Raw genomic sequence first — 14,871 nt, 5'->3', positions numbered from 1 at the left:
CTCCATTAAATCTGGAATAGTTTCTCAGTGTTTATCTTTCTTAACATGTATTTTGGAAGAATACAGGGCAGTTATCTTGTAGAATGTTTTCCTTGAATAGATACAAGTTAGGCACTTTTGGCAGGAATACCACAGATGTTGACCTTGAGACCTTGTTTGGTTTTACAAACAACAGTCAGTTCTTCACTTCTCCTGCACCAGCTTTGAGCTACATTCCAGCTCAATTCAGACACTAGCTACCTGGAGTTAGTGCAGACCCCACAGGTTAAGGACTCAGTGCCACAGTATTGTCCCCGCTTCAGATGCCAGCCATAAATAGGATCCCCACATCCATGTCTGGCTAGCTACAGATTCAGGAGTTCCCTGCTCAGATTTAATGATTTCTTAAAATGACTCAGAACTCAGGAAAGCACTATAATTAACATTACAGTTTTATTATAAAGGATACAATTCAGAAATAGCCAAACAGAAGAGATGCATAGGGCAAGGAACGAGGTGGGGGACACAAAACTTCCATGCCCTCTCGAGTGGGAGGAGGGGCAGTGCATCACCATCCCAGCACACAGATGCCGTCATAACCCAAATCTCTGACAAACGGGGCAAGAATATACAATGGATAAAAGACAGTCTCTTCAGCAAATGGCGCTGGGAAAACTGAACAGCCACATGTAAAAGAATGAAATTAGAACATTCTCTAACACCATACACAAAAATAAACTCAAAATGGATTAAAGACCTAAATGTAAGACCAGACACTATAAAACTCCTAGAGGAAAGCAGAAAACACTATAAAACTCCTTAACATAAATCATAGCAATATCTTTCTGGATTCATTTCCTTATTCTTTATATATGTGTGCATGTGCTCAAGCCATGTTCCAAGCTCTTTACTCCTCTCTGTAGAATCTCTTATCTTTCTCTTCAAGCTGAAGAGCTTTCATTAACTCTTCTTTAGTACCCGTGTGGTGGTGACAAATTCTCTGATTTCGTTTATCTGAAAATGCCTTTATTTTGACTGTAATCCTAAAAGATATTTTCACTGCCTAGACAATTCTTAGTTAATAGTAGTTTCCTTTCAACACTTCAAATGTTCTCCCACTTTTTTCTGGTTTTAATTTTTCTCATGAGAAGTCAGCCAGCCTTCATTTTTCACCTTATGAGTTTCACAATATATGTCATTTTCACACTATGTGTGTATGTTTAAGGTTTTCACTAATGTTGGGAAATTTTTGGTCATGTGTTTAAATATTTTTTCTGCCCCATTCACTTCTCTTTGAACTCCAATTGTATATATGTTAGACCATTTGATGTTGGACTCAGAGAACACTGAGGCTCTGTTAACTTTTTTATAGATTTTTTTTTTGTCCTCTCAGTCCTTTTGACTAGATATTTTCTGTTGATCTATCTTCAAGTTCACTGACCCTTCTGTTGTTTCCAGTCTGTTGTTAAATCCATCAATGAACTTTTGTATTTTTCAGTTCTAGAATTTCCATTTGGCTTTTTTAAAATACTTCTTTCTTTCTACAGAGATGTCCATCTGTTCATTATTACCATATTTTCTATTCAGTCCTTAAACACACTTATAATAGCTGCTTTAAAGTCCCTGTTTGTTAATTCCAACCTCTGAATCATCTTGAGGTCATTTTCTATTGACTGCTTTTTTTCACAAGTCAGTTTATGTTACCACTTCACCTATTTTTGTCCTCCTGCCATTTGATCTATTTTTATACTAGAGAAACATAATATAGTTTCATTTATTTGTGTAAAGTCCATTTTCATCCACGTTTATCTGCATCATTTTGCTATGCAAGCCTGTTTGCACCAAGGAACTTGCATGAGATCAAAATCTTTATTATCTTGGAATTTTATCTGTGCTGGAAAAGGCCGCTGAGCATAAGGAGGCAAACCATACTCTTTCTATGCAAGGGAAAGATCTCAAAATGTCTTTAAAAACTATCTAGATATGGACATATTGAGCGGATGCCTAGACATGGATATGATTTCTATTTGAATGGCAGTCTGACTAAATGCAGAAGTTAGTGGTTTTAAAGATTGAGTCAGTGATATCCAAAATATTTCATTTCTAAAATACAGTTCTTGGATCACTGTACTCAATCATAATAGTCAATACAGCTCTGTAGAAAACAGTTCAAAGCTTCCAGATCTAAGAAAAGAAATTTATAGGTAATGAGCATCTACTGTGTGCCAAATACCAATTCGGTGCTTTACACCTGTTCAGCCTGGTTCCTTGTAGGTGGGGAAGTGGGAGACTTGGGCTACAGCCTGTGGTCTTGGAAACTGGTGATGGGACATAGGCAGAGCCACGAAGCAAAGAAAATGATGAAGTCTGAGTTCCAAATGACAAGTCCTCCAGAGTAAGGAATAGCTCCAAAACTTCAGGTCTGTGAGGGGAGAAGAGTGTGGAAAGAGAAGGACTGGATCCAGAATGAAGGTTTTATAACTGCTGATCCCCAGTAAGTCCCAGAGGATAACCGTGAAGGAACACTGAGTAGGGAGAAAGAATCCTTCCTAGAGTATCTTTAGCTCAATTTGTGGGCAGGGAGGGGATCCGGCATCAAGTTAGTGCATTACACATGCGTTATCTCAGTCCTCACAACAACCCAATGAGAGTTACTATCCCCATTTTATACCTGTAAACAGTGAGATTCAGGAAGGTTAAGTAATTTGCCCAACTTGAAACATCCAGAATACATCCCCAGACCTGACTCCAAAGCCCATATTCTTTCTACTGTATCTCATTGCTTCTCAGAGACTGGGGAACAAAGAAGGGTTCCCCTGTTTCCATGTGCAGACTCAGCCAAGGAGACTACAATACCACACGACTCTAACCCCAAGCTGGAGAAGTGAAAACTCACAGCCACAATATTTGAGTGTCAAGGAACATTAACTTTTTAAAAAACTCTTTTGCATAATAAGCTATCACTAAATGTTTATTAACACAAAACATTTTGTTGTGTAACAGGAGCATTCGTTTTCTTCAGTCAACATTTTCTTCTCTCATTTCTTTCACTTGTTTTTGTAACTAAATGCTGTGTTGGAATTTGGGCTTCTGCTTTATGGACTTTAGCCAGGTTGAGAAATAGACCCAGGAAGCAGAGATTGAAATGTATGTCTTATCATCTAAATTATGGGGTTCCCTAGTAAAGCTGAGTAGGAGATGAGGCTTAGGCCTAAAGCAGAAATAGGTTTGCTCCAGTTCTCCACAAATGAACTTCAGTCTTCCTCACTCAAGCCCAGCTCCAGCGTGGGAGTAAGAAGTACTGCTCCCTGAACGCCAAGGGCAGAATTAGAAAACGCTGTACCGGAGCTCCTGCAAGTCTTAGAAACTGAGTTCTTCTTTGTTGCCTGGGAAGGTGCGAGAGAGAAGGTGTAGAGAGGGGCCCCAAATATTTATCCAGTACCACTTTCCATCATCAGGATTAGAACAGAAACCTGAAGAGTGAAGCAACACGCATCCCTCCCCTTCTCTGCCAGGTTTCTCATCTTTTAGCATATTACAGTGTGTGTCCCACTGGCATTATGTCAGTTGATTTCAGGTAGCAGGGTGATGGTGACAGGCATTTTTTTAATTTTAGTAATTATGCATTTTAATCTGTATTCAGAAAAAAATATATTTTAACATATCATGAGCTCAAGAATTTTAAAGTACACACAATATTTTTAAAAATGTATCAGTATTAGCATGGGTGATGCGCAAATAAATAAAAATCCCAAAGCAGCGCGTATATGAAGGAAGGCTGGGAAAGGATGTCATAAGGCATTGTTCTTAAGCGAGTTAGAAGTCAGCCAGGGCTGCCGTCCTCTCAGCAGGGCAGGCAGCTGCTCACAGTGCTGCTGTGCTCTCACCATGGTACACTCTGCTCCTTTCTACACAACGTTCCCCTCTGGAACTGCTGATGGGCATTTCACCTTTTGCCCACAAAAGACTCTAGCATCATGAGTCAGCCAGGATTCCATGTGGCACCCTAAGCTCAAAATTCACTCCCTATTCTATTCTTATCAGTAATTATCTCCTGTCATGTTGTCCAGAATAGATCCACCAGATTTTATGAAATGAATATAAAGACTGGATCAACAACATAAACATGTCCCAAATTTGAACAATAGGAAACTCTTATTATTCAACGTCCTCAAAACTAAATCCCCTTGCAAATAAAAGCCCACAGAAATTAAAGTCCAAATGCCTTCATTCCCAATTTTATACGACTGGCTCCGTCTCAGCCAGAGGGTCTTACGTACTTGTCTGGGTTCCCACATCTGCAGCTGTGTCCCAAGCTGTCTTTCATAGGTATGTAGCTTCTTCAGCCTCTTTAAATTCAAATCTCTGGTTAGTTTTACTCTCCAAGGGGTCAGTAGCCACAAAGGAAACTGCAGCTCCACTGCAGAAGTTATCACAAACAAAATTATGATCCCCAAATTAAATGAATGGTGGAATGTCGTTCGATGTTGCTATTCTCAGCCAAAGAGCATGGCAGGTAACTTAGTGGTAGCTGTGTGGGAGACAGTGAGAACCTGAGAACACCTGGTTTCAGTCCCATGGCAGGCCAGCCAGCTGCACCAGTGTTGAGTCCACAGCCTGGGCATCTGTGTGTACTGACCAGAAACTGCCCAGCAGTTGTATTTCTACGTGTATAATATATGTATTTCTGTGTTTCTTCTTGTTTTGTTTTGTTTGGGAGATGCTTGTGGGGATTCCCCCCGTATATGTTGCCTACTTTCTCTCAGAGAGTGACATGTGAGACATTATTGCCTTCTTATTTAGATATTCTGGTTTCTTCATTTCCTCCTGTCTATTGTCTCATGCAAGACTGTGGTCTAGAGAAAACCTCTACTCCCAGATCCTTCCAAGTGTGTTCTCTGTAGGGGTGAAGTACACTATTCTCCATGAAAACGTGAGGAATGGAGTAGAGACCATCACCCTACTTCCTTAGCACTATGTTTTAACTTAATAATGTACACTGTTTTATTTACTCTGATACTAGTAATTGTCGTCACTTTTCCATAAACGTTTCCTTCCTACCTAGGCAGGCTGAGTTGGACCCAGGTGGGCCGTAGGTAACTAGAGTCAAAATTAAAAAAAAAAAATTAAAACACTAGGATCAGGACTTCCCTGGTGGTCCAGTGGGTACGACTCTGCACTCCCAATGCAGGGGGCTGGGGTTCAGTGCCTGACGGGGGAACTTGGTCCCACCTGCGTGCTGCAGCTAAGACGTCTGCATGCCATAACTACGTTCGCATGCTGCACCTATGACCTGGAGCAGCCCAAATAAGTATTAAAGAACAAAAAACAGAAACAAACAAAAAAACACCAGGATCACAATAGAGGCCAGTGAGTCAGGATTACTCTTGTGCACTGTTGGTAGGAATGTAAACTGGTTCAGCCACTGTGGAAAACAGTATGGAAACGCCTCAGAAATTTACTAGAACTTCTAAATGACCCAGCAGTTCTACTTCTGGGTATTTACCTGAAGAAAACAAAAACGCTAATTTGAAAAGATATATGCACCCTTATGTTTACTGCAGCATTATTACAACAGCCAAGATATGGAAACAACCCAAACGTCCAAGGATGGGTGAATGGATAAAGAAGATGCAATGTATATAGACACAACAGAATACCGTGTAGCCATAAAAAAAGGAAATCTTGCCATTTGCGACAACATGGATGGACCTTGAGGGCATTATGCTAAGTGAAATAAGTCAGAAGAAGAAAGACAAATACCATATAATTTCTCTTTTATGTGCAATATAAAAACCAAAACAAACAAAACAAAAGCAAACTCACAGATTCAGAGAACAGATTGGTGTTTACCAGAAGGAAGAGGGTTGGAGGAAGGGTGAAGTGAGTGAAGGAGAGCAATTGTATGGTGATGGATGGTAGCTAGACGTACAGTGCTGATTATTTTGTAGTGTATACAAATATTGATTTATAATGTTGCATACCTGAAATTTGTATAAATGTTATATACCAATTTTACCTTGATTGAAAAAACAAAAAAAAGAAGAAAAAGTAACAGGAGGATACCAAAGTTTAGCAAAACTTTAAGGAGATTCTAGATATCACAGATGTAAGTAGTCAAAAGTTAGTATTCCAAAAGGTTGGGCCACTGAAAAGACAGAGCACAAGCACAGACAAACAAAAAATACCTAAACCTAAGCTTCAGGGTAGAAACTTTTCTGTTCTTACGCATTCCTGTCTCAGTAGGATCTGACCATCAGTGTAAGGAGAGAGACTGCAGCTGTGGAGGAAAATGGTGCCAAGAGCTGCAGCTGCAGAATTTTTTTTGTTTGTTTTTTCTGTGTGTTTTTTTTTCCACTTTTTACTTTAACCTGTAAAATTAATACATGCACAAGTTAAAAAAAATAAAACAGTACAGAGTGGTACTAAAAAATGTAAGTTCTCTACCTGACCTCGTTCTCCCACGGCCCATTTCTAACCCAGCTTCCTACTTTTTTAATTAATTTTTATTGGAGTATAGTTGCTTTACAATGTTGTGTTAGTTTCTGCTGTAGAGCCAAGTGAATCAGCTATATGTATACACATATCCCCTCCTTTTTGGATTTCCTTTCCACTTAGGTCACCACAGAGCACTGAGTAGAGTTCCCTATACTATACAGTAGGTTTTCATTAGTTATCTATTTTATACTTAGTAGTGTATATATGTCAATCCCAAAGTCCCAATTCATCCCACCACCCCTTACTCCCTATTTTTAAACATCTTTTATTCTGTTGCTGGTTATTACCATACCTCTGGAACTTATGCTAATTCCTCCACTTCTCATTCATCAACTTTAGATAGTATCTATTGAAAGACGATAAACTTAGTTCATATTTCCTTATCCATTACTAAGTTTTTCTAGTTATAGTGCTTTGGTTCTTCTGGTGGTTATCTATAATTTTAAAGAATATGCTTAAACCCCATATTTCGTTACATCAATTTTAGATAGTATATCTGATTCATTACTAGATAACGTGAGAAAAATCTGTCTGATATTACCTTCCACATCTCTCTGCTGCCTTAAAAGTCAGACTTCCATTTTTATACATTATCAATGTTATTAATATTAGATTATCTTTTATAGCTACTATTGGCTTCCAAGTTTTGTTTATATGTTGATTCTACAAACTGAAATAGCATTTACATTATTCCGATTATTAAATTACTCCTTCTTGAAAGACTGAATAGCTCTACCTATTGAGGAAAAAAAGGTAATCTATATCATTAAAATGGAAAGATGAATGTTCCAAGTGTCAAGCTCAAATGGGATTCCTTAAACCCAATCTTCAAGACTTCCTACTAAATTATTCATTTAGCCAATGATACCTTTAATTTCCAAGAAATCTTTCTTCTTTGATTATTCTAATTTCCCAGCCACCTATTCTTTGGCTTCTTGACTCTGAAGATGTTAGGGTTTGGGTTTTTTTTTTTTTTTAATCAAGTTTTTCTTCAGTTCTCTTAATTAACTGTTTTCTTCAGGAGTCAACTGTTATATCGGTTCCACTTGGACCCTATCATTTTTGCTGCTGGTTTCTACTACACTTTCTGGGTTTTTTTTCTCATACATATGCATGATGAAAAAGACTGATCAATACTGTTAGCATGATTCTCAACTCTGCTATCAGACCTGTCCCTTGAGTGAAAAGATGGATGGTAGGGTCTATGTACATATAAGATGGTACAGTCAGCCCTATGCATCCATAAGTTCCACGGATTCAACCAACTTAAGGTCCAAAATATTCCAAAAAAATTCCAGAAATTTCCAGAAAGCGATACTTAAATTTGCTGCACACTGGCAACTGTGTACCTAGAATTTACATTGTATTAGCTATTATAAGTACTCTGTAGATGATGTAAAGCATACAGAAGGATGTGCATAGGTTATATGCAAATACTATGCCATTTTACATAACAGACTCAAACATCCGTGGATTGTAGTATCCACAAGGAATCCTGGAACTAATCCCCCACAGATACTGAGGGATGACTGTATTCTTTAAGGATACATTGAGATATTTTGTTAATCATGTATTTTTTTTTAAATTTGAAATATATTTTAAAGTATTTTTTTGAAATTTGCCTTTTAAAAATAATGCATGAAAATATCACTTATTTTATTTACTTAGTTTTTTTGTGTGTGCCAGGATTCACTCACTCTATTACGAATCTGGCTTGGACCAAGGGCCTGGGGGTTAAACATAATTCCCATGTATGGTCAGCAGGGGGCAGAAAAGGGTAGTGGAACAAGTACTCACTGCCAAGGCCTGGGCATCCCTCTCTTTCCCCTTTCTGCGGAGGTAAAAATCAATTAGTAGGTAGTAGACGGTCCAGAGTGCCAGAATCAGGAGAGAAATTACTCACAGAGACAGTGACCCAGAATGGCGAGTAGGCTGAGGAGGCAGGGGAAAGGTTTAGCCACCATTCACAGCCTGGTCTGTGTCACAGAGACGTGGACAACCAGACATCAGGAGGTGAATCATCAGAGCACTTTCACAGTCCTGACTGCTACTCCCAGCCTGCCCAAAGCCCAAGGTCTGGCTCCTTAAAGTAACAGGAGTCGACGATCCACCTTGGGAGCTGATATAAACTTCCTGTCTGAGAGCTAGTCCATGCTGCCAGCCAAGGGTTCCACAACCAGCCATTTTAAGGAGGACAGAGTAGGGTATGGGCACCAAATGCAAATGCTGACAGTTAATGAAAACACTTAGATACATTCCAATTAAATAATTTGGGAGCCAACCTAAACCTGATGTGGCTTAAATATATTTTCTTCCCTCCTCCAGAGGGGAAACATTGTTCAGTTGTGCAAACATTTTGACTTTGAAATGAGACAAACGTGACTCTAAACTGTTCGGTATATGGTTCTCAGTTACTTAACCTTCCTGAGCCTCAGTTTCTCCATCTCTAAAACTAGAAATAATGATTCTCACCTCACAAATCTGCTGCAAAGAAATGAGATGATGTACATAAACTGCATGGCAAAGAGCTTGGCAACTTGTAGTCAGTCAGTCAACATTGGTAGCTGTTCTATCTCCCTGTCTTTGTCTTGGAAGAATATCCACCATACTGCTTGCTATCTTTGAATACAAAGTTTCAGTCTCCTAAAAGTATGACTAACATTAACTGAGGGATTACTGTGTTAGGTACCACAGTAAGTTTTCTGAAGTATAATCTCACTTAATTTTCATGATGTACTTTTATCATCATCTCTATTTTACAAATAAGGACATTGCACACCGATTTTCCTAGTCTTTCCACATGGTAAAGAACAAGGAAGGATTCAAAACTAGGTAACTGGATTCCAGAACTCATGCTCTTGACAATACCCAATCTGTTTTCCAATACAGACATTTAATCAAAGAGTTAAAAATCTAAAGGAAAAAACAGAATAGTCTCGTCTTTGCAACGTGTTTAAATGTTGGTACTATTGTCACAGGATCACCTCTTCTATTTGATACTTAGGGCAAAAGTTCAGTGTTCAATGAAATAAATGAAAACGCGCCTTGTCGCAGACACAGAGAATGGACATGTGGACACGGAGGGAGATGGAGAGGGTGGGACAAATTGGGAGATTATGATTGACATATATACACTACCATGGGTAAAACAGATAGCTGGTGGGAACCTGCTGTATAGCACAGGGAGCTCAGCTCGGTGCTCTGTAATGACCTAGATGGGTGGGATTGGGGGTGGGGGTGTAGGGAGATCCAAGAGGGAGGGGATATATGTATACATATAGCTGATCCACTTCATTGTACAGCAGAAACTAATACAACATTGTAAGGCAACTATACCCCAATAAAAAAATTAAATAAAATTTAAAAAAAAAGAAAACACACGTCACTGTTTTTCCATTTAGAATTCTTTCATAAAATTAAAAGAACTAACAATGGTATTTTGGAAGAAATTCAGCTTTAGCTATTACATTTAAAGATTACTATTACATGACTAAGGAACACTTCCTTGATCTTTCTGAGAAGTGTTCTCTCTTTTGCTTCACTAGAAAGGGAAGATGGTGTAAGAATACTTCTTCCTCAACTGATGCCTAAAAAAACAATCACAGTCCTGGTCCTATGTAAGGATCACACAAAACACTTTTTATAAATACAGGTTTTCTGGATCTGGTAACTCAAAATTTCTGGGAGAGGACAGCCTAAAAAGCTCCTCGACGAATATCAGAACTGATTACCAGTGACTAGATTCTAGAAGGGGAGACGTCTTCCTGGCCCCTAACCTCTCCAAAAGGGAGAGGCAGAGAATGGAGATAATTTGGGAACTGGGCAAGGTGCAGAGATATGTCTGCCTACATTTCTTGCCTTAAATAGATTCTGCCAAATGCTTGATGAGAGGCCAGAAAGTGTTGCCCAATGAGCCTCCACGGTTCTAATCACAGTCAAGCATGTCCAGACCAGCACTGTCCCTTTAAAAGTGCTGAATAGTCTCTGGAGGCCACTGTCTATATGCCGCTTCTATGCTAGTTCATTTTAAGAGTGAAGACCTTAACAAAGTCACAAAGGACTAAAAAGACCTGTGCTTCTGGCCTCCACCCACCTTTCCTGACTTACTTCACCTTCCCGTACCTTCTGTTAGTGTCTCCAATCTACCAAACTCTTTCACGTCTCTGAAATTTCATATATTCAGATTCTATCCCTTCAGCAAGAAATATGAAACATCCTCTCCCAACACACATTTTTCTCTTCTCTTCTCTTCTTCTCCCTCTTTCCCTCTCTCTCTTTCCGCTCCTTCCCTCCAACCCTCTTTACCTCTCTCCTTTCCTCTCCACCCTCCTAATTAATTCCAAATTATCTTTTTAAAAAATCTATTATTTATTTTGGCTATGCCGGGTCTTAGTTGTGGCATGTGGGGTCTTTAGTTGTGGCATGTGGAGTCTTAGTTGTGGTATGCATGTGGGATATAGTTCCCTGACCAGGGATCAAACCTGGGCCCTCTTCATTGGGAGCACAGAGTTTTACCCACTGGACCACCAGGGAAGTCCCCCAAATTATCTTGTAAAGCTCATTTCACAGGAGCTGTTCAAAGAAGCCTTCCTTGCCTGCCCTCTCCACAAAGTCAGGTGTCTGGTCCGTCTTGTAATTGCTCATCTCACTCTTTAATTTTTCTTTGTAGTACCTACCAGAGTCTGACATAAGAGTTATTGGTGAGATTCTGTTTAATTTCTGTCTCCCCCATTTCAATCTAGGTTTTGTGAGAGAGCTGGGCCAGAGTCCCTTTTGCTCCCTGCTGCCCAGACCTAACCAAGTGCCTTTCCTTCAGTACGGGTTCAAATACTCTCTGTTAAATGAATGAAGTAAAAGGAAGAGAGACTTTTAGATTCTCTCTTTTTTTCCTTCATCCAGGGCAGAAAGCTATATCATTGATTTACTCAATAAAATGTTTTGAATTCCTCCAATGTGCCAATGCCTGTGAGAATTTAATGATACATCAAAAAATAGACTCATTCCTTGAGGTCCTTAGAGTCTAGTGGGGAATAAAAGACATGTATTCAGATAACTATTACAGGAGCCTGCCAGGGAAACCACAAACTTTCTTACATAATCAAATTTCAGTCCTTCACTGTTGTCAGAGCAAAGAGACCATCCCTGTGAGAAAAGATTAGGGGCCTCACTGCCCAGAGGCTGTGTGACCTCCAGAGTCAGCGGGATTTGAATCCTTCCGTTACACTGTGGCTGCTTGGGTTCATGGTACCTAAACTATCTGTGCAGCAGCCTCCTCAACTGCACAATGGTCAGTTTTCTAGTGGAAAGAGAAAGGTGTCTTTACAGGAAATGTTTTTAGCAGATTACCGTAGGTTCATAAAACTGAAGAAGATATACAGATGGCAAATAAGCACATGAAAAGATGTTCAGTGTCATTAACTATTAGGGGAATGCAAATTAAATCCACAATGAGATGGAGCAACCCAGCTATCAGAATGCCTAAAATAAAAAATGACACCACCAAATGTTTGTGTGGATTTGGGGAAACAAACACATACAGTACTGGTGAGAATGTGAAATGGTACAGCCACTCTGGAAAACGATTTGACCGTTTCTTTAAAAACAAAAGATACAACTACCATACAACCAGACATTTGCACTCCTGGGCATTTAGCCTAGAGAAAGGGAAACCTATGTTGACACAAAAATGTGTACACAAGTTTTTGTTGCGGCTTTATTTGTAACAGGCCAAAACTGAAGACAACCCAGTTGGTTAAGCAAACTGTGATACATCATTATCCTGGACTACTACCAAGAGTTACAAAGAAACAAACTATTATACCTGCAACAATCTGGATGAATCTCCAGTTATGCTGAGTGGACAAGAGCAAATCCCAAAATGTTACATACTGTGTGATCCCATTGGTATAACATTCTTGAAAATGGCAAAAAGTAAAGAAATGGAGAAAGATTAGTGGTTGCCAGGGATTAAAGAGGTGGTAAAAGTTGGAGGGAAGTCTACATAGCTGTAGAAGGGTAATTTAAAGGATTGCGGAGGTGATGGAAATGTGCTGTATCTTCACTGTTTCAATGTTAATATCCTAGTTATGATATTGTATTATAGCTTAGAGACATGTTACCATTGGGAGAAACTGAGTAAAAGGTTATAGACTCTGTATTATTTCCTATAGCTACATGGGAATCTACAGTTATTTCAAAATAAAAAGAGGAATTTTAAAATATGAAAAGGTGGAAGCAAAGTCAGCGAAACAAGTATGGCGTTTGTCAGTTATAGCATAAGCCTCAAAACTCTGACATCATAATGGCCAGTGATCTTGACGACTACAGAATCCTGAGCTTTCGTGGATTTGTCCACAGTACTCTGCCAAGTGCTGTAGACATACTCTGGTTTCAGTGCCAAGAATTGGAGAAAAAACGATGTTCGCGTCAATCAGAAAGCACTTTGAGCTTTTTGGTGGTCAGTCAAGGTTTCGCCGCCTCAGGTAGTCTTTTAATATACTATTTTTGATCATCAAAACAGATGGTGGTCACAGGGAGTGTTTTGTTTTATTTCCTCAAAGACATATGAACTAATTTTTAACTTCAGCACTGGTTTCATGAAAAGCTACTGGTGTTCATAGGATTCAGTGCTGCTGAACACAAGTGAGCAGCTTTACATTCCTGGGGTGGAGTGGGGAGTAGGAGACACTTTTTTGGCTCCACGGGGGAGAACTTTCTGTAGATCTATGAAAATGTCTGTTCTATTTATCAAAGAGTATTTTCTGTTCAACTTAGTTGTTTTACCTATCATGACCTGAGAGTTATGTTAGAGCGTAGTCATAGCTCAACCAAATAATAGCTAAGCACTACCATACTTAGAAACTTTTTGATGTTTCCAGCATTATTTGCTGATCTTTGAGAATTTTCCCCCAAATTTGAATACTTAGATAAGATTGGGGTCAATCTTCCAGAATCCTCAGTTATCTACATTTTTATGTTCACGTGAAACTGAATTGTAATTACTTCTTTGCAAATCTCCATATCCTTTTATTTTATCTATATGAGGCCACAAATTGTCCTATTTTGGGTGGTTGTTGTTGGTTTGTTGGTGGTGGTGGTTTTTACCTTCTTGTCATACTCTCTACCTTTGGCCTCTTGGTTCTCCTCTTCCTAACAGTTCCTGACCAGCTTTGCTGCTTTCTTCTTTTCCCCACCTTTAAGAGTCCACATGCCCCAGGGTTTTGTTCCTGAAACTGTTCTCTGTCCATATCAACTCCCTAGGTGACCTCATTTCTTTCAGTAACTTTCTATAACTTACTGACTCCTGAGTTTGAGCTATGAAGCCCTGTTTGGGAGATTGAGTCTAATTTTTAGAGGTGTGTCGAGCTTGACATTTAACATAAACTCCATCACACATCTGACCAGCGACTAGCTGTTCTATGGTGTTTGTGTTTTGCAGGAGAAGCCCTTCCGTTGAGGTGGACACCCACAGCCAAAATACTACATTCTCTGAGGGAGCCAATCATACCCTGCTGATCCACAGCCCCGTAGAACTCAAAAGAGGCTGGAGGAGGCAGAAGCAGCACCTCTTCTTATACAGCGATTTGTTGCTTATATCTAATACCAAGTGCGTATACATGACATGCTCTCCCGAGGATCATAAAATTGCACATTCGCTAACCCTTATTGTAGGAAAATATGACAGTGTCTCTCTTGCCTGGGGCTTGCAGACAGATGATAAAAATAAGAGGGGGAAATTACAGATTGTGATGAGTGCTTCTGATACAAGGGAGATAGGGTACCGTGTAGAAGATGGGACCATCTTAGAGAGGGGCTGTGCAGGAGAACCTCTCAAGGCGGCAGCCTCTAAACTAGACCTGCGGGGTGAGCAGCAGCCACCATCCCCAGCCAAGGTGCATGAGTCTCCTAGGCGTCTAGGCCCAAGTGGGTGCGGCTCAGTCCCCTGGAGGGAGGAGTTCAGGGAAGGCCAGTGTGACTGGAGCCTAAAGCAGGGGGCGTGACATTAGATGTGATATGGTAGTCAGGTCACAGAGGGTCTCCACAGGCCTGGAAGGGGTTGAAATACTATGCTGAAGGGCGTTTAACTAGGATAGGAGCCATATCTAGTATATATTTTTAGCAGAATTTTCTAACTATTGGAAGATGATGGACTTTTGGGTAAGCAAGAGTGGAAGCAGGGAGACTAGTTAGAGGAGGCAACAGTCCTGATGAACAGGAACAAAGGCTCCATCGTGGGGTTGACAGTGAAAATGAAAAATGAGGCCAGACAGATCTGGAATACATGTTGGAGACAGAACCAACTGGGTGCACTCTGCTCTCAACCCTGAATACAAATGCAACGAATACCATAGACTTGGTGGCTTAAACAACAGAAACTTATTTTCTGATAGTTCT

The 14,871-nt window shown here is 39.8% G+C and overlaps 1 protein-coding gene across 1 annotated transcript in view; it reads left to right on the top strand.

The window, feature by feature from the left end:
• Positions 1–14,477, top strand: part of LOC130844454 (cGMP-specific 3',5'-cyclic phosphodiesterase-like) — a 41,094-nt gene extending 26,617 nt beyond the window's left edge. The window contains 2 exon segments of the mRNA XM_057720698.1: positions 13,064–13,119; positions 13,916–14,477. Of these exon segments, the coding sequence (XP_057576681.1) occupies positions 13,064–13,119; positions 13,916–14,477 (618 nt within the window).
• Positions 14,478–14,871: the final 394 nt, after the last annotated feature.

Source organism: Hippopotamus amphibius, chromosome 2, assembly GCF_030028045.1.
Source record: "Hippopotamus amphibius kiboko isolate mHipAmp2 chromosome 2, mHipAmp2.hap2, whole genome shotgun sequence".
Classification (NCBI taxonomy): Eukaryota; Metazoa; Chordata; class Mammalia; order Artiodactyla; family Hippopotamidae; genus Hippopotamus; species Hippopotamus amphibius.
Note: the sequence above shows the minus strand (reverse complement) of the source record. Positions and strands in the feature narration are given on the sequence as shown.